Raw genomic sequence first — 26,104 nt, 5'->3', positions numbered from 1 at the left:
TTTACTTTTACATACAAGCTCTTGCTTGCCAGCTTTCTTTTTAAGATTATAGATTAGGATCTCCAATCCAGAATGTTCATGACTTCAATGAAAACAACTTAATTTGACACAATTTTGGGGAGGAATGGAGCATTTATTGTAATAGTACTGCTTCTCTAGTCACACTTTTGCAATAATACTTGAACTGCTGTTTAGCAGTGGGGTTTTCTTCTGTGCAAGGGCCCAAACTCAGCGTTCTTTACTTGTTCAAAGGGTAGATTTTAGAATATCAAATGAAAAAGCATGTCTAATTTTTATATTGAGAAGTAGGATTAAAAAAACTTCTAAGCATAGTATGGTAGGTTTTTCACAGGTACAGTTTATTGCTGAGAGGAAATTTGGAGCTTGCTTTTGCTACATCAGATATTGACTATTGTCTAAAACATACACTGGATAATATGAATTTATGGAGTTCATAGTTTGGTCCACCCATTGCTGTGAAAAAGTGAGTACATTTGCAAAAGGGTGCATAAAATTAGTTTTTCTCTTGATAAGTTTCCAGATTCCCCTAACTGTGGAAAGTGCTCCTCAACATAGTGAACTTCCCACAGTTCCTAGGTTCCGCACTGCCGTCATTGCAGGATGAGGCATGAGGGAAAAGAAACTGCATCCAGCTGTTTTAAAGCAGAGCTTTTCAGTCGGTAATGTCTATCATACATCTTCTTTTAGGTCTTATTTCTCATTTCTTACCTAGCAGTCCTGGGCAGGAAAGGTATGATATAGGTTTTGAGCCCCTAGTTTCGGTATGCTTTGAAAGAAAATCTCACAGTAAAGTCAATCGGTCAAAATCAATCTCTGTCCCATTGACTGTATTTTATTGACTTTCTTTTTCTTTTTTTCTTCACTTGACTCACTGAATACCACAATAATTTTTGCCATTCCTGATGACTTTTGTTACAATCTTTTCAAGACAATTTTATGGCATGTTTGCATTTGAAACTTGTGATTCCACTACTTTATTTGGGCTGCGAGCCCTACAAGTAACCGACTTCTGCATTGCCGCTTAAAATTACAGTTAGGATACTCATAGGTGTAGTTATTGTTTTCTAAGCATTCCAGAAGAATTTTATGGATACCATGCAGGAGAATTGAACCAGTAGAATTTCTTTATATGTTTGGCAGGATGACAGATATGCCGTAAGAAGCATTATACTGTCTGATAAATTGCATTACCAAGCACTATTTCTTATAGGTTCTGTCTCTTTAAAAATGCAGTCTCCTCTATTTGCCCTATTAATTGTTGATATGTTGCCATCCACGAGACAAAAATTAGAGCTGTAATTAAATAATCATGTGATGCTCCTTAGTGCCAGTGAGAGCAAACTCATTTTTCCAGGCCCTGATGGTCACTGATTATTGTATTACTAGTGGCTTGCTTTATTTTTTTTTAATGGCTCTATATTGCTGGGTTACCTAACCACTGCCCTTCTTTTCAAAATTAAAGGAATTGAAGAACATTAAGTCACTTAATTGGCCAGTAGTCTGTAGGGATACAAAGTAGTCATACCTTCTCTGCTTTTTGGTCACTCAATTGGTTCTACTGGGAGAACTACATCAGTGGTGTGGTTGTGTGCCATTTAATTTACACTGGTGTTTTGGCTGGGATGGATGCATATAGGGAATGCCAGGAGAATTACAAAAGGAGCAGGGTATTAAAATTCAGAAATGATTAAAATTGAAATAAAAGGATGCTGCTGCTTTGCCAGTACTCTGGCAGTCATAATGACACATAGAGATTAGTTTCCACCTTCATCTTTTCCTTCTTTCTCATTTCCTCTTGTTTATTGTTGACACATTTTCCTTATGTCTCTGCTTCTCAGCGCTTTTTTTTCACTGTTACATATTCCTACTTTTTCTCTTTCCTTAAGCATGGAGAAGCTTACTTAACCTTATTATAACAATAACAGAATAGGTTATTAATATTTAATATGCACATGATTAAAATTTCTCTCTTAAACATAGGTCAGCTCTATTATTAACTGACATGTTATTTTTCATTAAAAATTTTTATTCTGCCCTTACGGTTTCTCAAACACCCTTTACTTTGGTGGTGATTTAACACATAATGTTTAGAAAACTGTGTTAGGCTAGTGAAAAAAAAGAACTTACCAGTCATGGATAATCAATTATGCATGAATTCAGATATAACAGATGGAAACTGGTGAGTTAAAGTTTCTCTTTAGCTTCGTGATTTTTTTGTTTTGTTTTTGTGACACCTGTCTCTTATGTATAGATAAACATCTAACATAGCATACTGCTTTTCATGCATCTTTGTGTTTTTTGCTTTTTGGGTTCGGGTTTTTTTTTTCTTTTTGGTTTTGTTGGTGTGGCATAAACTTATTTTCCCCTGTTTATAACTTACTATTTTTAATTTGTTTGTCTGTGAGCATTTCTATACTGCCTGCCTTTTCTAGGACTGAAGTGTCCTGTGATGAAGCAAGCATTTAATCTTCTAATAAACTACACAATGTAATTGGACCTTAAAATTGTGTCAGCACGATATTTTAAATTATAGGAGTTCATTTTTGCCTTCAGCTGCTCATGGACTACAGTGTTATGACATTAAAGCAACAGGGTAGACTGCGGCTGGGCATATGTATTCATATATGCATATATGCACATTCTTGTGATTGTGATACTTATATAGGCGTTCCCTCCAAAGGCATTAATTAAATTTCTTTCAATCATTTGACAATGAAGTAGATTGCTTTACTGCTTTTTATTAAAAAGTTCAGTATGGACTGAGCACAATACTTCTTTTGGTCATGGAAAAAATTTTACAGAACTAAATCAAGCAAAAATGACAATAACTCTTTTGATATGCCCATAGCAATGACCACTTGGTATTAAGTAAATGAAGATCTGAATATGTTTTCTTTTTCCTTTTATACAAAAGTATTTAAAAGAGTTTTAAGCATGAACTTAGATGTGAGATGTGTTTCTGTGTAGTTCATTCATGGCAGCATATTGAGCAATTCTTGTATTTGAAGGTGTTTGAAAAATATGGGGGTAAGTTGATTTGGATGTTATTTTTCTACAACTGTAATAATTTGGAGCATTTCTTCACCTGGCCCCATCCACTTTGGAAGTGGCACATTTGAACATGTGGTGCAGAGAGGTTTTCCATCTGTATATCGATAAAGGAAAAATGAATTGAGAGAATGCACTGCATCTTTCATGAGAAGAATATTCCAAAACTTCTCATTTTATGAAGATTTGTGAAGGAAAAATCTAATACAGGAAGGAGTTTGTAGTATAATCTGCCAGAAGCAAATTACAGAGAAGACATCTTTCCTCAGATATTTTTGTATTTAACACAGGAACTAACTTTTTACACACCTGTTAACAGCATTTCCTTCAAGTGTTTTAATGAGTATAAATTACTATCATAAATATTAACCAAATTTTGCCCTAAAAATACTGTATTCTAGTGAGTTTCCAGCTGCTGCTCTCCATCTCAGTTTGTTTCCATTGTAGCCACTTAGCAGGAAATCTAGAAACATAGTTGCTTTAAGAAAATATATACATCAAATACTTAAATATATGTTTGTTAATTTCTCTCTCTGTGTGTGTGTGTGTGTGTGTGTGTGTGTGTGTGTTTGGGTTTGGTTTTTTTGGTGTTTTTGTTGTTTTTTTTTCTAAATCAGAACAAGTATGTTTAACATTTTGAAGTTATTTGGTTTTGCTTTATGTTGTTTGCATTAAACTAAGCATATTCTGACACATGTATAAATGACCTTTATCTTAGTGACACTACATATGCTAAACCTTTTTTAGTTAGCACCTGGTAATATTAACAGGTATCTTGTTCCTTAAAAGAGCTGTGAATATTAACAGCTAATTGCTCCTGAAAAGAACTAAAAAACTCATTAATTTCATCTTTGTTACTGTGGAATCATCTGAGTTTGAGATTGGAAGGAGCCCTAGAAGAAAATGCTAATTTGGCCAAAACCACCAACTTTCATTTTGTTTTACACCAAACCACACATTTTGCATGTATTTCATGCACAGTGAATATTGACTCCTGTCAAGTTTGGCCGTAATTAGATGCACAGTTTTACTTAAAAGGTTTTGAACCGTACAAAAAGTGCAGCAGAACATGTGCAGAGTTCTGAGTTAATGAAACTGGAAACAAGACATTTCATGTGGTTTTGTGTTTCATAATGAAAGTTTGACATAGTTCAATTCATCAATCAGTTCTAACCATTTCCTTCGACTTTAAACTCTTCCATGTTTTCAGTTTGTGTCACTAGATTTTTAGTTGTATCATCAGGTCAGTGACAGAGATGATTCTTCTGTTGGTGAACTCACCATGGTTTGAACTCTACAGCACGAACATCTAAGTCTACATAATAATATTTTAATCATCCTCTGTAGGGCTAAGTGCAACAGTTCAGATGTTTTCTACCGTAATGCACGGCTTTGCTTGGGCTGTGTGAAATTCATCCCTTCCCAGAATTGTTGGATCAAATTTCTGTATTTGTAAAAGCATACTAACTGGGATAGAAGCACAGTGGTTGGAAGTGAGGGAAAATGAGTCACAAAATGGAAAAAAAAGCAGAACCAGTCAAAAAATTGCAAACAACATTGAAAAACACTTAGGAGATAACTTGCTGTAACTTTCCTTTTAACAAGTAAAAATAACAGGAACTGTGGCTTTCTGTGTCCAGGGATCATGATTTACATACTCTTAAATTAATAGAGCTTCTCTTCAGACACATCCCTAAAATAACCACTTATCAACTGACTCTTTTAGGTAACAATTATATGCCCATCTCATGCCTAGGAGTTATCTAGTGCTGTGATGATGAGGGAGCAGGAACCACTCTTTTTTCATCTCTCAGTGTCCCACATTAAGCATCTTCACATGAAAGACCTAAAAATTATACCTCTGGGTAGAAAGCTGTGAAATTAGTGACCTGCTGAAGATACATTTATGACATGGGAAACTTGACTGATCCTAAGATGCCAACTTTCCTCCTTTCTTCAAGCTGCCTAATTGCATAAAATATTATTATATAAAGCTCTATTGCATTTTTTAATTTGTTCTTTTTTGTGGAAGTTGTTGGCTGTAGTTGCCACATGGAAATTACAAGCATGACTCATCAAGGTCCTAGTCTAGTGTTAAGGATGGAAGAGAATACGGTCTTCAAAATGCTTTTTTTAAAGTTGGAGCTTTTTATTTGAAGTGGTTCTAAAGTCCACAGTCATAAAACATACTGGCTTATATTAAATGACATATAGGTAGTGTTTGTGGGAGTTTATGTCCTACTATTGATAGCAAAAACTGAACTCAGTTTGTCCACATAGCAGTCAAGAGACTGTGCAACTACAGAGTAAGATTTATGTGATTAACCACTAAAATTGATTGCTCTGATCTTTTATGGGAAAGTGGGCACCTCTCTATTACAATTTTAAGCAGCTAATATTTCTTGTGGCAACCAGGGGTGAAAGACTCACTTTTCTCATTAGCTCTCTTGTTCACCCTTCTCTACATCATGCCAAACAGATTTGTTGGACTTTACTCCATAATTTTCTTCCAGCATTTTGCCTCTCCGTGACTCACCAAGGGTTGAACTGAAATAACTGTTGGGGCCACATCTGCAGAAGTACGTATTTACTTCAGTTGCACAAGCATCTTAGTCAAAATAGACATACAGCTACGAAATCACTTGCAAAAATGGTGCAGTAGTTTGACTAAAAGTAACTTGTTTTATCCATAATCACATTTTGCATATTCTTATTCAACTCCATTTTAAAAAAAGATTCCATGATTGAAGTACATTGCTGATAATATTTGCAGGAGTAAACGAGCCTTGTCACAGAGGCAATCAATAGGGAGATGTCTGTTTGTATATGATTTTACATATCTGCAAGCTAGCTGAGACATCCAGCTAAAAAATGCTGCACCATGGGACACTGTGTAGATATCTGATACTTCCCAGGAGCCTTGGGGTCTGTAAACTAATGAATGCACTACATGTAGCCATATATGTAGGTTTTTCACCTCTGACAAATATGGTAAGGATAATTTACTTCATTTAATAACCAATTAAGTGTAGTTCAATACAGCTGACTATCGTAGGTTAAATATTCATTTTACGTAACTGTTTCAGGACATGGTGTGTGAGAGAACACAAACGAGCAGAAATTGCTCATGCAAAATGTGAGAGGGGACGACAGCTTGTGTGCGATGCCTTTCAGTGCTATGAATTTCATTTCATAGCACTTTTGCTTTTTGACAGGCATCCTATCCAGGCTGGGGCAGGTTGCAGTCAAAAAAATCTAGGTTGGTATGTAACTTTTGAGTTCAGCGTGGGGGATGTCGCAGAATGCTGTGATTCACATTGGTGTGCATTGGATTCTTGGGTCGTATGTAAATTGAGATTGCCGCAGTCAGGGTGGTTGAAACATTTGAGCGGTGTCAGGCACCTATTGTTGTTCAGGGCAAAGCGAAGGGGAAGTTGGTCTGAGGAGACTGAAAAGCAACTTTAGTCCGAGGTGCAAAACTTGTAGGGCTATGGGACTGTGTTGGCACAGCAGTGGTGATGTGCTGAGGTTTGCACAGGTAGACGTGGGAAAGGACTGTGGGGTGCATCCTTCCCCCTCAGCCACAGTTCTGTCTAACCCACGTGGCAAATAGGCATGAGCCCTCCAGGGCATCACCCACCTTCTGGCCACAGATGTTTACCTTCAGAAAGCCACAGCATGGTACTGCCATTGCCTTGCTGTCCAGCAGTACCATTACCATAGATGTGCGCCTGTCACACCTTGCAGTGGGGGAAATACACTCAAATTCCCACTGAAGAGAATTGTCCTGCTGTCCCGCTGCTGCTGCATGGCTCTGCATCACCTCCAGCATGGGATGGTGCTTACAGGTTGCCCAAAGGGCTGCAGCATTGTCAGAAGTACATATGTGTAAAAGCCAATCAGCCTGATCTCCCCAAAGAAATCTGATAAAAGAGAATACACAGCCATGCTGGTTTTGCTCTGCTGCCAGGTCATTTCTGTTTGCATTGCACAAGAGCCAAGCCTCAAGATTTGGGCCCATATTTCCTAATTTATTTTGAACAAGAAAATATTGGAACAGAGACCTTAGGAGGCACTGAGGCAGCATGCCACACTGGAGAATTTGTTTTGCTTTGCAGCTACTGAGACTGCTGCTCGAGAGTTAATTCACCATGGGGTTGAAAATACGCAGCCCAACTTTTAAATATTTGTCTTATTTCAAAATATGCTCGGGCAAAATGCATTTATATATAATAAAAACAGTGCAACAACTTTATTAAGGATTAATAACCTTTATTAAGCATATATTTGCCTGCTGTACGTTGACTAGAAGCTATGAAAAATGTGATGTTACTATTGCCGCGTGTTTAAATGATTGCCTGCATATGTATCCATGACAATATCTATTAATCTTCTGTTCTTTATATATGTTTTTATTATAAATATCTTTATTCTAGCTGAACATTTTAATATCTAAGTTGACACAGTGAAGTGCAAATTGGAATAGGTCAAATGAAAATCAGATATCTGTATCTTGAATTATTTCCAAGTAGTTCGGTATTGATAAGAGATATCTGATTGTTGTCTGTCAAGACGTAGCAGCCTTCCGTAATTCGTGCTTTCTAGTCAAAGCAAGGGTTTCACGCTCAGCTTTCCAAGTCTGTAGTAAATACTTTACCAGGCATAAGTGGTGTATGGGAATTAGATTAATCCATGTGGTAGAGAGTTTATAAGGTTTAGTGCATATATGCAATTTCAAGAAGAGAGTTCTTTTCCATAATCATTTATCTCAAGCATAGGAAGCATATGCACAATTATATAATTAACAGAATATTTGTTTGTCAGTGTTTGGTTATGTGCGTAATAATATCATTATTAGGCCTTCTGTACTCCTGTATTATCAGATTGTTATCTCCCTGCTCCTTTAATTCACCATCTCTGCTTTTTAGATTAATCACTTTGTTTTAATCCAAACATTGTGTTGTTTTGGTTTGTCTTTTTTTTTTTAACCAGGAACAGAATGATTTGTGAACACCAAAGCAAAAGTTATTTTAGAAGATTTTAATCTTTTGGTGTTGTTATTTGGTTTTGTTATTGTCATATCTGGTAATCATTTTTATAAGGTGGTATTTTAGTCCCAAATCTTGTTCCAGATCATATTTGCTCTATTCTAATCAGCTCTGCAACTCTTAAATTATCTTCAGTGTCCTTATCCTCCATCATGCTGCAGGGAGCATACTGCCAGCTGAAACTCTCACATCCTTCATGATTTTCTTCTTTAGTGGCCAGTCCTGCTTACTGCTGAAGTTTAAGTTTAACTTATCAGGCTTTTCTGAAAAGGTTGAAAAAATAATACATTGATATTTTCCATTGTGCCCACAAAGTTTGGATTAAACTAGTTAATACAGTTTTCTTCCAAATATTCAAATGTATTGGGAAATACATATATATATATATATATTTATTTTTTTTAAGAGGGGCTGATTGATACTCTAACTTGTTGAAAAAAAGATTGGTTTCTAAACAAACAACCCGCTAGACAGTTACCCCTTGATCATATGTTATGGAAGATGTCATCTACATTTTCCCTTGTTTTTCTTTGTGGAACATGTTTCTTTGGTTTTGGGTTTTGGTTTTTATTTTTCCTTTTCAGCAGTCTCGGTAATGATCTTAGTAAGCCTTTTCAAGACATACAACATAGGTACAACTTTTCATGTTTCATACATATGCCACCTCCACTTATTCTGCTTTGAATAATAGTATTATGTAACAGTGTATTCATTTTCCAGCCTTGCATTTCTTTGCTTCTGAGATTATAATCTATTTTATGCACTGCAGAATATGATAAATATTTCATGCATTTTGCCCTATTACCATTTTCTTTTTCCTGCATGTCCTATATGCTGTTTGTGCTTATTTTAGTAAACATCAATGTGATTCTTTACCTTGTCTTGATGCACTCCTCTTCTTTAATAATAAGTAATATATGCGTAGTGCAAAATTTTCTCTTCATAGAATTAATGATTTTCCTTTTCTGTGTTCAGAGGCCATACTATTTTGTGTACTACAGGACTGGTATTAGCCTTCTCACTCACCTATTTTTGCTGCTGCCTCATGTTTGTATTTTGTTGCTGCTTTGTTGTCAGTTGTTTTAAAGTTACTGCCCTAAACATTTTGGTTATATACCTGTTTATGCAGTAATTCATGTTTTCTTTGGTCGATGATGCAATTTTCCCTTTAGACATAGTCTATTCAAACACTATGCATTTTATCAATAAAGAAGTTTAATTTTTCCCTTATCTCGCAGCTTGTACAAACTTGTTGCTTTCAAGTTTGTCTAGTTGGGTTACTTTCTTCCACGTGCATGATGGGAACACGCCATGTCTGTCTCGCAGTTACTTGTTTTGTCAATACTTTACCACCTTTTAGTTTTCACCTTTCAGGGGTGGCTTTCGGTCCCGCGCTGCGGACTTGACACAGGGGCAGTTTTGTGGGGTGGGGATGTGGCATCTGGCCGTCCCGAGCCCGGAGCGATGTATCGCTCTCACCCACGGTGTGTTGCAGCTTGCTCTGGTTGGCCGCGGCGCCCAGCGGAGCCACCAGAGCCGCGGTGGATGATGCCCTCCGCGGAACGAGGCCGGTTTCACTCAGCCTCGGCCGCCTTTCAGAACCGTGGCTGGTGCTGTTCTTTCATCCCTGTCAGTATCGAAGGCGAGGGTAGGGAAGGAAAAACTTCTTTCCCCCACATGGGCCGCCGGCTCCCCGGGGCGACCCCCGCGGCGCGTCCCCACCTGCGGGCCCTGCGGGGCCGCCTCCGCCGCCGTGCACCTGCCCGGTGCGGCCCGCGCAGGCTCCGCGCCGAGGGGCGGGGGCTGCGCCAGCGCGGCGCACCCGGCAGCGCCGGCAGGATATTGTTCAGCCTTCACCCCCGCCCCTCTTCCTCCTCCTGCTGCTGCTGCGGGTGCTGCGGCTGTGCCCCCATGCCAGTCCCCCCCGGCTCGCCCCCTCCGCCGCAGGCCCCATCTGCCGGGGGGGGGGGGCGCGCTGTGGCGCGGGGCGGCGCGGAGCGGGGCGGCGCGGAGCGGGCATTGTGCGCGGCGCAGGCAGGGCCGCCTCACCCGCACCCAGCGAGCTGCAAATTCGTGCGCGCCCGGAAGCCGCACGCCCTCTTCCCCCGGCCCCCCCGCTCACCTACCGCCGCCGGCGGCCGCCCCCCCCGGCCCGGCCCGGCCCGGCCCGGCCGGCGCCCCCTCCCCGCTCCTCGCTGCGGTCCCCCTCTGCCACCGCACTTCTGCCGACCCCCTCCCCCTTCCCCGGCCTCCCCTCCCCCACGCCTCTCTCCTTCACCACCACCACCACCTCCTCATCCTCCTCCTCCTCTGCCACTTTCTCTCTCTCTCCCAGGACGTGTCGGATGATCCGGGGCCGCTGGGGAAGGGCTCCGGGCAGCAGCAGGGAGGCTGCGTCCTCCTCCCGTCTCCGGCTGTGGAAAAAAAAAAAAAAAAGCCGGTGGCCTCGGTGTTATTTTGTATTAAAATGAGGAGGAGGAAGAAGAAGCAGCGGCAGCAGCGGCAGCGAGCGGTAGCGGAGAGGAGGAGAGGAGGCTGTGAGCAGGGGACGGCGGCGGCAGCAGCAGGAGGAGGAGGAGTAGTGATGAGTCAACTAATAATTTAATGGGGACAGAAACAGAGAGGGAGAGAGAGAGGAGGGGGGGGAGCAGAGCAGAGCGAGGCAGCTCCGTCCGGGGACACACACACATACACACACACATATCCATGTAACATCCAGCAACAACCACCAAACCGGCCTAAATAACAACCATACCCAGCCAGCCAGGGGAAACGAGAATTAAAAAAAAAAAAAAAAAAAAAAAAAAGACAAAATACAAAGCCTACCATTATTATTCTTTTTCAATTGTTACTGGGGTTTTTTTGCTGGCTTGGTTTTTGTTGTTGTTGGCTTTTTGCAACCTTTCTATTTTATATTTTTTACCCCTTCTTGCGAGTAACTCTTCTCGGAGTTCCCAGATTTTCTTTTTTTTTTATTTTGCAGAAGCAGAACCAGTTTTTTGTTGTTGGTTTTCTTTTTTCCTTTTTTTTTTAATTTTTTTTTTTTTCCTAATAGAATCGGGTTTTTTTTTAAATTATAATTTCTCCTGGTGTTGGACTCGGAGGGAGTGAAACCTCGTCACTTTTTTGTAGTGGTGGTGGTGTGCCTTGTTGTGTGTTTCCTTCCTCCCCTCTGTTCTTTTTCTCTCTCCCCTCCTCTCTCGCTCCCTCTCTCCCCCCCGTCGCTCGCACAACAGCCCCCGGTAAATGAGAGGAGACAGGTCCTCTCTGCCTTTTATTTTTTTTTTTCTTTTTTTTTTTTTTCCCCTCCCCGGACCGCAGAGGCGAGATTAAAAGTGGCATTTTAGTGCCTTTTCCTGCAATTTTCTCTCCACTTTTTTTTTCTCTTTTTATCTCCAGTAGCGATCTCTGGGGCTGAGGTTTCCGCAGAAAGTTTGGGGGCTGTTACGGTGTATATTTTTGCGGAGGGGGAGGGGAGCGGGCTCCTTCTGTGTGTGCTGCTCCTCTGGGTGCCTATTGGAGAATAATAGTGTAAGTGACAACCTAGAAGTAGACTTTCTGCTCTTCACACTGGATAGAAAAGCTGCCTTTTTTTTTCTTTGCTTTTTTTTTTTAATACCCCCCTTTCTCACTTGATCCTTTATGCATTGGTTTTATTTTTGAAAGGATAGCTAGACTTAAATCACCCTCCACCTTAATTTAAACCTGCTACTTATTTTTAAATTATTATTATTATTATTAATTCCTCGTTTTGAGCGTTACACTTGTCTGATCAATTTGATCTGCAGCTCTGTCTTCCGTTGCTAAACCTCGAAAACTGGCTCTCTCAAAAGATATTTAATCTCTATTTTTTTTTTTGTCCATTGCCATTTTTGCTCATGGCTACTCTGTTTCTCGCTATCTGTTTTTGCCCCTCCCCGCCTAGAGGAAAATAGCAACAAGAAAAAAAAAGAAAAAATAAGAGAATATTAGGGGAAGTAGTCCTCAGGTCTGCTGCCCCCCCCCCACCCCCCTTCAGAAAGGGGGGGACCTAAAAACATCAGTCTTGAACTTCTTCCTCTTCAAGAGCTCGGGCTGCAAAGGAAACCTCCTTTGTTTTTGTTATTTATATGCTGTCAAGTTTTGAAGTGGTGAGTTTCGGGTCGGTTTTGCTAATTTCACTCAGAAAACTGCAGTGTTTCTGTTTCTAGATAAGTACTTTGCTTCTTTGTCTCTTTAAAAGGTCACAGGGAAAGCTTGGCCTGGATTGTGAGAGCCATATGGAACGGATAAGTGCGGAGCCTCTCTCAAATGTGATTATGGGTTTTTATGGGGGAGGGAGGGAAGAGGAGGGGAAAGGCATGGGGAGGGGGCTGATTCAGGAGGAGAGAAAGAAATAATATAATACCGGCAGCGTTACATCGCGACAAAAGGAGATACGGCACCGACTCTCATTCAGAAATTGCGCGGTGTGCCTGTACGTGTACGCTGGCTCCGGGAAACTGTGCCTTGAAATTGTGCTCTTCTCTCACTGATCTGTGATGAAAACTTGTAGTTGTGAAAGATGCCTAAATGCGAAACCCGGGGAAACTCCTGGCCTGGAACCGGCGGAGATGATAGGTCTTTCCTGCCACCCTCTCCCTGGGCAGGCCATGCTGGTTGTTGCTCATCACTATTCCAAACTGAGGTTTCAGTGAACTTTAGCCTTGGGCATGGAGTTTAAATGAGTAAATTAGGTGTTTTATGTGCATGTAATTTTGCTTTGTAACATAAAGCTTTTTACAAGATGACTAAGCGGTGAAAGGATGCCGATGGGTGGGTATTCTCAGGCCAAGCGAAAATGACCCATTTGGTGTTTTGGTTGCAGTCAGTGTATTAACTAAGTGGCGATCTATCACTTTTATTCACTGTACATGATGTAGTGCGATTCTGACTCATGATGACTAGATACTTTTTGTAGCAAAGAACCTTCCTGCCTTAGAGTACTTCTGAAGTTGCCAAAAGTGATCAGGAATTTCTTGTTCGAAGCATTTTTTGTGTGTGTTTTCTTTTACTCTTCCCCCCCAACACCCCCTTTTTTTTTTTGTTTTGTTTTGTTTTGTTAATCCTCTTTTTCTTGAGATAGACCGGTCTCAGAATAGCAGCCCTATGGTCTGTTAGTGTTGTTAGAAACATCGGAAGATGTTAACAGTTTGAGTCTGTAATTCTTTGCTTAGGTTACACTTAGCACAGTTTAAAAAATTCTTTTTGAAAAGTGGCTAAAATAGGCATGTTTACTGTTAATGAGACGCATGACCTAAAACAGATGGGATAAAGATGAATAGTGAACCTTAGCTTGTCACCTAACAGCATAAGGAAAAGTAATGATTGTCTGAACTTCATCTACTTGGTTGCATTCTTGAGGTTGCTTGTAAAGGTTTGAATTAATACATTGCTTTTTTCTTCACTGTATCGGGAAAAACAGGGTGATGTTCAAACAAGAAAAAAATAGTCTACAAAATTATCACTGGCATGTATACTAGTGACATAGAAGTGTACATATATAAAGATTCCAAGATATTTAGGCTCTGATAACTTGGCTATGAAATGTGCAGAAAATGTACTGAATTATTAGCAATCTGAAAGAAAAGTAGCAATTATCTGATTCACACCAGTCTTTCTAAGTATGACTTCCCCAGTATTACTATTTGTACTTGCTAATGTAAATACTGGTTCAAAGATTAATGTCTGTTGACCTGTCCTTAGTGATTATATTATATTATATATATATATATATATATATATATAAAACATAATTGTCTGTATAGTTATACCTTTCCCTGTCAGGGAAAGGTAGATAAAATACCTAACAATCACAACAGTATTGATTAGTGAAATCATAACCAGAAAGATGTCTTTGCTCTCAGCAAGGTTTTTTAATATAGTTGAAAAACAGGTTCTGATGAGTGGCAAAAATCCTTAAAACTTACTCTGTTATGCTGTAGGCTTGGAAGATTTTTAGTGATTTAACTGTAATTGTTATTACTGGACAGAGGTTTCAAAAATTTATAAAAAGGGAAGTACAAGCATGCTAATATATACCTTTTCTTAATTTGCTATTGAAATTCTGGTTTTTTGGTTTCAAAGAGCTGTGTCAGCATCACCCAGGTTTTGGGGTTTTTTTATATTTAAGGGCATCAAAAGTACTGTAGAAATTGTAGAGGATTTTACCCCAGCTTTATGTTTGGGGAGAAACTATTCAGTTATTTATCTTAAGTGAATAAACTACTTTGTTTAACACTTGAAACTTAATATCTGAAAAATTGCATATTTTGAACCTTGCAAAAGTTGATAAACTCTGTATAATATGGTTAGGAAACTCAAAAGCAATCCTCTCCCGCCACTGCTTTCTGAAGTTAAATGGCAAATTCTTTTCTAACTTCTATTTTTAAGGGGGAGAGGAATTGTAAATGGACAATAGTCTACATCTCCAATAAATCTGTTGCTTCAACTTTAGTTTTAACAATCTCTCTATTTTTGCTTGTCCATTTTATAATCAAATAGATCAAGAAATTTTTCATTAAAATCTTTCTCTCCACAACAAAAACATCCGCGAATAATAACAAACCTTTCTGTGAGATTTGTAACAATACCTGTCTTGGAGCACACACCTTGACAATCATCATCACTTATATGGGTTTTAGACCCTCTCAGTTTTAGGAGAATATCTCCAAAGATTTTTTAAATTTTTTAAGAGGTACTCTGGTTGGCTTTTAAAAAACCATTCCACTAGATTATGATACAATCTCTCTGTAAACTGGGATATGAGGTAATTTTTGAAGAATAAGTTTGTTTCTTTTAAAAAAGGCATTTATTTTTTAGTTAAAATAGTTATCTATTCTTCTTTATGAGCTTGTGATACATATATATCTGTCTCTGTACATGTGCAGGCTGTGTACGTATACATATGCGCACACGTGTACAACATATATATTTTTTTTTTAATCATGGCAGGTGATCTTTAGAGGCGGGACTGAGTATGGATCATTTGAACGAGGCAACTCAGGGGAAAGAACATTCAGAAATGTCTAACAATGTAAGCGATCCGAAGGGTCCACCAGCCAAAATTGCGCGCTTGGAACAGAATGGGAGCCCATTAGGAAGAGGAAGACTTGGAAGTACAGGAACTAAAATGCAAGGAGTGCCTTTAAAACACTCTGGACACCTGATGAAAGCTAATATTAGAAAAGGTAACGCTTTTGATAATTCTGCATTAGAGAAATATGATTTATGATATTTGGGGGGGAAGCATACTTTTGCAGACTCTACTTCATTTATATTTCAGGATTAAAATCTCCATTCTAAAATACTATATTCCCAATTCTGATATAAATCACTTTTGGGAAATGTAAGGTTCATTCTTGGGTGGAGCATCTTGCTTTTCAGGGTGGAGTCTGATTTTTGTTAAGGTAAAGGCTAGCTACTGTGATTAAAGCAAATTCTTACATTGAAATATAAGTAATTTGGTGCATTAATTCTTTGAGTAAGCGCTGGGCTAAGAAACACAAAAATATGTAAGAGTAAATACTGAACCCCCAAAACAAATTCTTCGCCTTTCCACCTAATGATGGTCCTATGATTGGAAGGGCAGCCGTAGTTCCATAGCAGTTGCAAGTTGGTTTAAAGGAGAGAGTGTAAATCTTTAGGTATCACATTGGAAAAGTCATTTATGATGTCAATCTTTGCAGTTTATTTTCTTAAGTACAATTCATTATTGAACAATGAACAACTTGGGTGTCATATTTTTCAGTGGCTGGTTTGCTGTAATTAGACATTTACACAAGGAAAAGGCACATTTAGAATCATTGATGTTTGTATATGGATGTCTTTTGTTTGCATTGAAAATACTTTTAATGGACAATAATATGCTAATTTTACTTATCAAGATTTGTAAGTCTTTTTGACCATGTCCTGCAGGCTTGCTAATTTAAATCGAAATATGCTGCATGTAATTTGGCATATATCTTAAAACAGCCTCTACTTTTCCTAGTATAATCAGTTATGTTTATAATCCAGATTTTTCTTGTATTTGCTAAGCAAAGTGCAAAATGCAACCAAGACTATTAAACGCACAAAGTTAGAAGGCAGAGGAATTTCATTGTGTCTGATGCATAACATTTATCGTACAATCATTTATTTTTTCCTCGGTTTGGCGAAAACAAAGAATATATTGATCCTGAAATGAACAGACACAGCAGTCCGTATTGTTAGATCTTTATCTATTAAAAATGGAAAAACAGCACTTCAGCAAATTCTTTGGCCTCTGCTCATGATTACCCTATTTATTGATTGTTTGCCAAGAATGTATGCATCTTAAGAAAGCCAGGGTAAGAGCATTAAAAATATAATTTATTACGGCTTTTCAAGCAGAGTGCATTAACATTGTACAGTGAAGCAGTGGGGCTGTATAAAAAGGACTTTCTGACGCCTGCAAACATATAAGTTCCATAAATTCCTAAATAGGAGATTTCAGCTGTCTCTGGTATTATGTGATATTTGCACAGCAAACTTTAATGCCAGGACAGTTTTAGACAAGGATTCTACAGACTTCAGTGCTCCTTATGGCAGACGTGCTGTTTACACAGACTCGTAAACCTTCAGCAAAAGCTCTAACACTGCCTTCAGGTTTAAATCATACTGTATTTTTAGCAGGGAGCACTGACCAATGCTCTCCCCTTTAATACTAGAAGGTTATGAAGTTGCTGCACTTGGAGGTCTTGCCAAGTACTAGCAGGAGTGATCAGCCAGCTGAGATTGTGCTCTCCTGTATAACATTTTTCACATTAACAGAAGGACACTAGTGACAGTTCGCTAAAAGATTTAGTGGCTTGATTTGTAGTCAGATGATACCTGTGTCGCACTACCGGGATCCACCTCTGTTAATCTATGCTGTGCCTCAAAATTTGGCCAGGAGGCTCTCCTGTGTTGTTTAAAGTACCACATTTCCCAAAATGCTGCAACTGAAGAAACCATGTACCCGACAAAAAAAGGTGCTGATAAGCAGCAAAATACCTGTGTGTTGTGTCTGATCATAGCTTAACTTGTAGGAGCTGATAAGGGGAAAAACTAATATGCTTTAGCTGGTTTAGGATGTATCTGCACTATTTGTTAGAATGAAGCTTTGCTTACGCTTTATCTTCAGGAATTACTGGTGAAACTACTTAAGAATTTTGAGCCCTTACTCTGAGTCAGATGGTAGTAGGTAAAACATCAATTGTGAGAGCCTGAAAGGGAGAAAAAGCCCAAAAACCAAACCACCACCTTTTTGCAGATGAAATGTGTGTGTCCACAGCTTATTTAAAACCAGTGAAATAAACATCGCTTTGCATGTACTGCTTTTGCTTTGGTCTTCTCTCCCTTTCTGGCCAGTCTCACTCAGATTATAAAAAAAAAAATTAAAAAGAAAAATAAAATCTCCTTCCTGCACTACATGAATATTGGCAAGCTTTTGCTCTTGTGTTTCAGTCTTTCATGCTGAGCCTATTGGGCAAACTGGAGTGAGTTTGTGAGCTTTTCCTTGCAAGCCTGAAGAGGTTTGTTTGCCAGAGATTGGCTCTCTGGTGAACAGATGTATTTTAAATATACGTGCTTAAGAGGTATCTTTTTTATCGTGATTTCTTACTATACATTAGAGCACAAATCAGCAGATGTGGTTTTACTCTATTGTCAAGAGTAAAGCTTCCTTTTAGACTACAGCATGTCTGGTGCACCTTAGCAGGTTAGGAGGTTTTTGTAAGTCTAGAGGGCAGTGGTTATAGAGGCATTAACATTGTAGGACTAATTGGAGTTCCTGGGTGCCCTGTTAAAATAACCCTTGTCATCATTTATGCTAAAGATGATACCCCTCTGGCAGGCTGCCATAAGACAGTTCTGTACATCTCTTTTTAACCCTTCTCCTTTCTGTCATTAAGAGATCCTAACCTGTGCTGCTGGAGACAGTGGAACAGGATTGGAGCTTAAAACCACAGGTCATTGTGTCATCAATGTCCATCTGGGAGGCTGGGAGGGATTTTCATAAAGTCCAGGAGTCTGATTGCTGGGAGAGATTTTGTCCCTAAACCAGCTTGGGTTGTTTGTTACTTCTCTCTCTGTCATCAAAAGGGAGGAAAATAAAATAAATTAAAAGAAAAAAGAAAAAGGCAAAAGGAAAGAAAAAAGGTTACTTGCTTAATATTCTGTGCAGTGTATGGAAGGGTTTGCCATATGATGCTACAAAACTGGAAACTAGTAATTAACTTTCAGGCATGCCAAAATAGCGTTGTGGGATGTAAAGTGCGGGAGACAACAACAAGAACAACAAAAATAAGCCTGAACTGCAGGTACACTTCTTAAAGTGGCATTGAAGTAATGATTTGTTCCTTAAAGATGCAAGTGAAAGTAGTGCTCAATTGCACTCAGTGAATGAAGCACGAATTAGTGTAAACTTTTGCCTTGTTTCCTTGTGTACTCTTTTCAGAGTGAATGTATAACACACAAGGTGATTTGTTGTTGATGTTGAAACCAATTAAATATTTTTGGCAGGACTAAGAAAGTTTTAATGTTAACAAACAAAATTATGTGGCTGGTACTAAAATGGCTTACAGTGAAGACATCTGCAGTATGTATTTAGGTTCTCATGCTGCCTGCTACTCACAACAAATCAGGCAGGACAGAGAGAATCAACTTCTCTTCAGTCAACCTTGTTATTTCTATAGAAGGTAATTCTTTAAATCTGCATCTGATCAAGGGAGATAAATTTGCATTTCTGCCTTTCAGGGAGATGTATGTTTTGTAGAACTTTCTGGTTTTTGGGGAGGGTGAGGGAAAAGGACTCGGGGAATATGTTGATCAAATATTTGTGATGATTCTTGATGCCTCCTCTGCCTGTTTGTACAGGTTTTATTTACATAACTCTGTATAGACCCACCTACTCTACTATAACTCACCTTTAATATGTTAAATTTAATTTTTTTAATAGGAAGTATGCTTCCAGTTTTCTGTGTAGTGGAACATTATGAAAATGCCATTGAGTATGATTCTAAGGAGGAGCATGCAGAATTTGTGTTGGTGAGGAAGGATATGCTTTTCAACCAGCTGATTGAAATGGCATTGCTATCTCTTGGATATTCTCACAGCTCTGCTGCCCAAGCAAAAGGTAAATAAGATTATGAAATTGTACAATGAATTGTGTTTGTTTGTGGGGTCTTGGGGGAGGGGCAGGATTTTTTTCAGGAATGCAATGCAGATTTTACTTCTTAAACTTCTTGCAGATTCCGTGTCTGTATTTTTTTTTCCTTGATGTGTTTTTATTTAGTTAGTGCACATTTTGTTCATGGGGAATGTGGAGGTAAATTCCTTTTTTTTCTTTTTTTTTTTAAGAAGAAAAAAGACTTCAACTCTGAATCATTAGTATGCTTATTGACCTTAATAATCTGCTCCACTGAGGATCCACAAGGAAGTGTAAAGCATATTTGAGCAGATGGACTGTTGAGAGTCAACTTGCATTTATGACTGAATATCCAGCTCTGTTTCTTTTATTTTGTTCCTGATGGTTTTATAGACTGCAAAGTAATTTTTTTTTGTGCTCAATTCTTGCATTGCAAAATTCTTACTAATTTGTTAAGAGGAATGCTAACTATTATATCATGTCCTACTGAATTCATGGTAGCTTAGGAAAATATGCTTCTATACATATTAAAAAAATCTCTACTGCAATGCATTTGTATTATTTCATAGATAAGGCCTATCCTTGGTGGTGTGTGGGTGGGGGTTTTTGGAGGGGGAGGGGGTTGTTCTTTTGTTTTGCCAGATTTAAGAGGTTAGAAACAAAGGGAGTGATCTTGTTAAAATCAGATATTTCTTTTGCCCCTAGGAATTAGGTAAATCACTTTCTTTCAATTTTTCCTGCTTTTCTTGCCCACTCCCCCTCCCCTCCAAAAATTACAATCCTGCAGGGCTTATCCAGGTTGGGAAGTGGAATCCAGTTCCACTCTCCTATGTGACAGATGCCCCTGATGCTACAGTAGCAGACATGCTGCAAGACGTTTATCATGTGGTCACACTGAAAATCCAGTTACACAGGTAAGTCATATACCAGTTCTGGGATATGAACTGTTACTTGTCTGCTCTTAACTGTTAATATTGCTTGTATTTAATTCCCACTGTGCTTTGTGCTCAAAGTACAAAGGCTTGCCTAAATTCCTTTTTAGTTACTCTAATTCTTCTTTAACTTACAGTATACTATTGCAGAAAACTTTTATAGCTCTGATACATAGATTTTCTTTGGATATCTCATTAAAACTATATTGCATTTTAGTCAATTAAATGATGCATTACAAGAAGGCATTTTACATAAAGTTTACTTAAGAGAAAAATATTTTTGCATATCATGAACAGTACCATCTGTGTGCATTTTGTAAAAGAATGACTTGCTCTCACTTATTGTTGCTGTCTAGGTTCTTAAATTTCACGGCAACAAAAAAGCAAAAATGGTTAATATATTAATGCTTTTCATGATCAGTTGTGAGAAAGCATTACACCTTAAATTGTTTTACCAAGCGCATCAGAGCAGGAAGGTAGAAGTAACATGAAAAAATAGTCGCCACATGCAGCTGATGTATAATTCATGCATCAATACAGCAGATGTGTTGTATAAAGTAATTAACTAATCGGAACAATCAGGAGACCGAGAGCAATCTCCAGATGCATCTGCTTGATGCGCAAAATGAAATCTGTCTGTCTTAAAGGAATGTTCTGCAGCAGGATGCAATCTTGTAATAATCCCTTTTCTAATCTGTGTTTCAAATAGTTGCCCTAAACTAGAAGACTTGCCTCCTGAACAATGGTCTCACACAACAGTAAGAAATGCTCTGAAGGACTTACTGAAGGATATGAACCAGAGTTCATTGGCCAAGGAATGTCCCCTTTCGCAGGTACTTAGCATAACATGTAATAAATAATAAAGCACTATATAGGCAAGGCTGATGTGAGATTTGAGATTTCTACAGACTGTAGCAAGTAGTACCCGTGGAGTGGATCTGCCAAAAATGCAAATGCATTTGACCACTTCATGATCTTTATAAATATGCCTGATTCATTTTGAACGTAGTCTTACAACATTTCCCATGGGGAGTCATGAAAGGTTGTTTACACCACACTAAAATCATCTCACAGCAAACTGGATTTTAACTGGTTTTTGTCTGCAGTCTTTGAACTGCTTTGATGCAACTACTTTTTTCAAGCACATGTATTTCAAGATGTTAAAAGGCTCTTTACTTACTGCTGTCAAAAGTACTATTGAATCTGAATGCTTGTTAGATAACCTACAGTAGTTTTAAATGCTAATTCATAAACTGAGACAGTCTTTGGCATGCTATATGAGAAGGCAATAAAGAATAAAGCTCTTTGGGTGATATGTTGTTGTTGCAAAGAACCAAAGGAAAATCAGTCATTTATTAGTTATAATCAAAATATACCTAAACAAAAATGAGACCTCAATTTATGCGTTGCTAAATATTGAACTGATGCATTCTTCAAGCCTTAGTCGTATTGTTCTATTTTTGCCATTCTTTTTGTTCTTCTCTTGTCAAATTACTGCAAAGGCACAACTCATTTTTCTATGCAGTATGGTGTCCAATGATGCTGTGGTGGGAACATGGTATTTTTTTTACCTTCTAAATTATAGAATGTATTTCACTGTGGCGCAGTGGAGACAAATTCAGTATACAAATAAATGATGCTAGTTGTAGCAGGGAGGGAGAAAGAGAAATTAAGTGAAGGTATTTTTATGGGTATTTTATTTCTCTTGCTTAGAATACTGGAGTCTTTGACTCTGAAAGACTTCAGCTAATCTACAGCAGACTACTCTCCTCCTCTGTCTAGTTTTCATGAAGAGATTAGCAGACTTGTTTCGCATCGCTTTTTTTTCCCCCCCCTATGGTTAGATTGTTTTCAGTGATGTGGCTCCAATATAGGAAGTTTTGAAGTGGAAATAATCAACATTATCTTCACTGGTTGCAAACCATTCCAGTAATATGTCTGTGAAGTTATCTTGTATGTACCTACTGTAAAAGCATGTGAGCTTTTGCACTGTTGGCTTATGGAGGCTGCAGATAACTTGGGATTTTTCTCCATTTTAATCTAATAGTGCTACTTTTTACTTCATACTGATAGAAAGCAAATAATTTCTATTGAGGTGGAATATCTCATTTCTATTTGAACATTGTGTTTCACAAAGGAGTTTCTGTATATATGTATATATAAAGCAGGAAAAAGCTTTTAAAAGGAATACTTTACTGTAGAAAGTAGCCTGGTACAGGAAACAAATCAATAATAACATTCTTCTAAAAAAATTTTTTTCAAACTATACTGAATTTTTATGTAATAACTTTAATGGACAAAAAAAAATCTTCCTTAATAGCAGCTCTTCAAGTTAATGCTTAAGATGACTAAAACTCCACACTACAGAACTCTGATTTGGGACGGTTTGTTTACTGGTTTGTATTTCTTTATTTGTAAAAGAATATACTTAAAGCCATGAGCTTCTTCCAGTTGTTAAAAGTGTGCTTATTACTGTTGCCATCTCTATCTTCGCCAGTGCTGCCATAGTTGGGTTGCAAGAATTTAAATAGCTTCTGCTTTTCTTTTTTCTTCAAAAATCAAATCATATTAAGCTTAAAGCACATTTATTTATTCTTAACTTTAGGAAAAATTTTTACAGTATTTGATCAAGAGCCCATCAGTCAGTCTAAGTCTTCCTGTTTTCCTCTGGGAGCTTGAGGGAAGATGAGTTGATCTGACAGTGTCCTTTTCACATAGTAAATTGATCAGAATACCTCCCATTTTCACCTTACTTCTAACTCCTTGTATATCATTCCTATGGAAAGGGCACTGATTTAAGAGTGCCAGTGTTTTATTAAAGGTATTAAAGTTTTTGAATTGCCCTGCCATGGCATGCTCCTGCAGCAGAGGTGAGAAGTAAGAGCTAGGCAGGGGTCAGGAGACAGCATTTATTTAGGGGATCCATCAAAGTGCCAGCATAGGATGTCATAGCCCTTCTGAGAGCAGAGAAGGGCTGTCTCCTGTTATGTTCTTCCATGGGTATAGGTGATGCCATGAAGTGCTTCATCATAAATGCAAACTAAGGCTGTGACACGGTACCATAACTTATTAACACTGTTATGGATATAATTTATTAACCACAGAAAAATTACTCAAAGTGGAAATGAGAGTAGTTATCGTTTTCTGTCACTGTCATTAACAATACTCTGTTTTGTGTAGGTATGGAAGGACTTGCTTTAAAATAATTAAGCTGCTGTGCTCAATGCATAGCATCTCTGAAGCCCCATTTTCACTTAGAGTTTACTGTATTTTCTGAAGCAATCTTGAATTTTGTCTATTTAAAAAATTGCTCATATTTGTTCAGAATATTGGCATTCTATATACTGAAAAAAAACTAAAACCAAGCCAACTATTTTGTAGTGCAGACATACTTAATAACTTGAAAATACATGAACAAAACTTTGAGAACCAGTCTGTTTCAATTATAGAGTCTTGAAAACTTAACAATATTGTTTGCTAGAGACAAACAATATTGTTTGTTTATTTTATTTTTTAGCCATTTATTTTCTTGTCCCACTAAAACTTTGAGGTGTAAAGGTACGAACTCTTCATGCCTTTCTTGATAAAATACCACTGTGACTCTTGCTCTCATTAGGAGAGTTGAATACATGGTCCTTTTTGAAGCTGCTGTAATTCTCACTCTGTGGCTGTGTGGCCACCCCTGGAGGTCAGTTTTATTGCTCAGTGTATGAGCCCACATCATGGGGAATCCCTGTCAACATGACTTGGAGCGCTTAGGACAGCCAGGAGCAAACGCACGCCTCTGAATTGCTGTGGAATTTCAAACAGCCGTTCAGACATTTAGCCTCAAATTTTTGGTATCAAGCAGTCAAGGTAAAAGGACATTTCAAATTTTGCACAGAAAACCCAAGCCTGTTCTGAATTATGCACTAAAGTGCATGTTTTCATGCTTTACATCAGGTTTGCAGACTTTATTGCTATAGACTGGCAGCATGTGCAGATGCCGACTGAAAGACTTTTTGCATTTGATACACACAGCTTGCTTCATTTCTGTTTCCTCTCCAGACCTCTTTTGATGGGGAAGGTAACTTGGAATTTAATCTAGGGCTCAATTTTGGGCCGTCTTGTGCATTCCATTAAATTGGTCTATCTCGCGAGTGGCCTAGATCTTATTTCCCTCCTGTTTTGGCTCTTCAGTCTCCAAAGGGTTGTAAAGAAATTGTTCTACCATCAATTCTTATTTCCAAACCCTTGCACAGAAGCTCTACTCTACTTTGGCCTTCTGGGACCTGCTCTAAAGTGATCAGGCAGGCAGGCAGTTCTGTTGCATTTACTTACTTAATGTTTGTCCTTCAATGTCTCGCCTTAGTCTTAGCATTTCATACTTCACTTTCACTGTTTTGCTCTGTTTTATTTTTTAGTGCCGAAGTTTCTTCTTACTTCCACAGTTAATAACTGTGAAATATTATTGAATTATATATTTATTCTGTATTTATTCATATATTAATAAGGATTTTTTCCTCTTTTGCTCCTATTGAATTACTACATCTTTCTCTGTTTCTCTGTGTATTTATATATGTATATAAGTATGATATATATAGTTGGATCAACTTTTATGAGGAAGAGGAGAGCAACGTGGGGTATTGGTCTAAGAAAAGGACAGGAAATCCTTTTGATAATTCTAGAACAAACTCACCATGTGTTTTGAACATTTAGATGTATCCCTTATCTTCAGTTCCTGTAACCTTTTCCATGAAAAGATGATAACGAGCCACCTACCAAATGATGAGATTGTAGAGATTCATTAGTATCTGGGCACTGCTTTAAAAATATGGCAGTGATCAAATGACATTGACTTTTCTACTGGTATTATCTTGCCTGATTCTTTTTCTACAAAAAGATATTCTAAATGATTGTTGTTAGTATTCACAAACAGGCACTAACAAAGAGCTGCAAAAGCACTTCTGAAGCAAGGTATTCTTTTTCTTACCCTGTAGTATCCTGAAATGTTAAGGTATTTGGTTGGGGATTTTTTTCCCCTCCCTTTTGCTCATCTTTTGAGACTGTTTGTATCTAGTCTGACTCTCAGGACAACCAGGAGTCAGTACATTATAGATGAGAAATTCCAGGCCTGATATAGAGTACAATTCTAAATCTCAATGGCTTTTTGTTCAATATTTTTTAGGGGACATGCAGTATTTAAAAAAAAATATATCCAGAGGCTGTGATACTTGGGGACATAGTAATTTACGGACTATTTAAAAATTTTTGGAAGATATTTGTGTGTTCCCCCTTTCCCCCGCCTGCAATGTCATTTACATAATTTTGCTCTTGGTGATGAGGGAATAGCGTTATTTCAGTCAGAGGGATGTATGCTTGCATTGCATGAAATGTATGCATACACAGTACAAGTGCTGGTACGATACCCAAGTCTGCATAGTTTTGCACTTGTGACAAATATAACTATCCTGACTGCATTTTTAACAAGCTTTCATCCTGTAGTGAATGATTCTCTTCACCTGACATGGGCATGGTATAGATCATATACTTTCCTTTCTGTTCAGATACTCTGCCCTGAATTTGCATGCTGTTTTGTTCAGACTTTATATGATCTGGCAGAGACAACAGACAGAAAGCTTTCTTGGAACATCAGTGTTTCTCAATTCACCTGATGTGAAGGCACTTGGCCATCATAGCAAATAGGCAGCTCAATAGAAATCCTCTCACATTTCCACTGCTGTTCTGATCTACCCTTCCAAAATCCTAACCAAAAAAGTTGTGTTTGCTAAAATTAAAATTTCTGTACCTATAGATAATCAAGGAATGAGCTATTAAGAGTTGCCAAAATATATACTTTTTATGAGCAGTTTTTGATTCATGCTTTACTAAACCAAAGGTGTTGTTTGCCC

The 26,104-nt window shown here is 38.2% G+C and overlaps 1 protein-coding gene across 5 annotated transcripts in view; it reads left to right on the top strand.

Moving 5' to 3' along the window:
- The window catches only part of SATB1 (SATB homeobox 1), a 92,332-nt gene that overhangs the window by 7,012 nt on the left and 59,216 nt on the right, over positions 1-26,104 (top strand). For 3 of the 5 annotated variants that reach the window (XM_036406481.2, XM_036406485.2, XM_036406484.2), the window contains exons 2-5: positions 15,090-15,325; positions 19,093-19,269; positions 20,069-20,195; positions 20,923-21,046. In XM_036406481.2, coding sequence (XP_036262374.1) covers positions 15,115-15,325; positions 19,093-19,269; positions 20,069-20,195; positions 20,923-21,046 — 639 coding nt within the window. In that variant the 5' untranslated portion in view covers positions 15,090-15,114. Of the gene's footprint in view, positions 1-11,418; positions 12,248-12,339; positions 12,410-15,089; positions 15,326-19,092; positions 19,270-20,068; positions 20,196-20,922; positions 21,047-26,104 lie in introns of those variants that run through there. The other 2 variants (XM_036406483.2, XM_036406482.2) reach the window with 2 other exon arrangements.

Source organism: Molothrus ater, chromosome 1 (assembly GCF_012460135.2).
Source record: "Molothrus ater isolate BHLD 08-10-18 breed brown headed cowbird chromosome 1, BPBGC_Mater_1.1, whole genome shotgun sequence".
Lineage (NCBI taxonomy): Eukaryota > Metazoa > Chordata > Aves > Passeriformes > Icteridae > Molothrus > Molothrus ater.
Note: the sequence above shows the minus strand (reverse complement) of the source record. Positions and strands in the feature narration are given on the sequence as shown.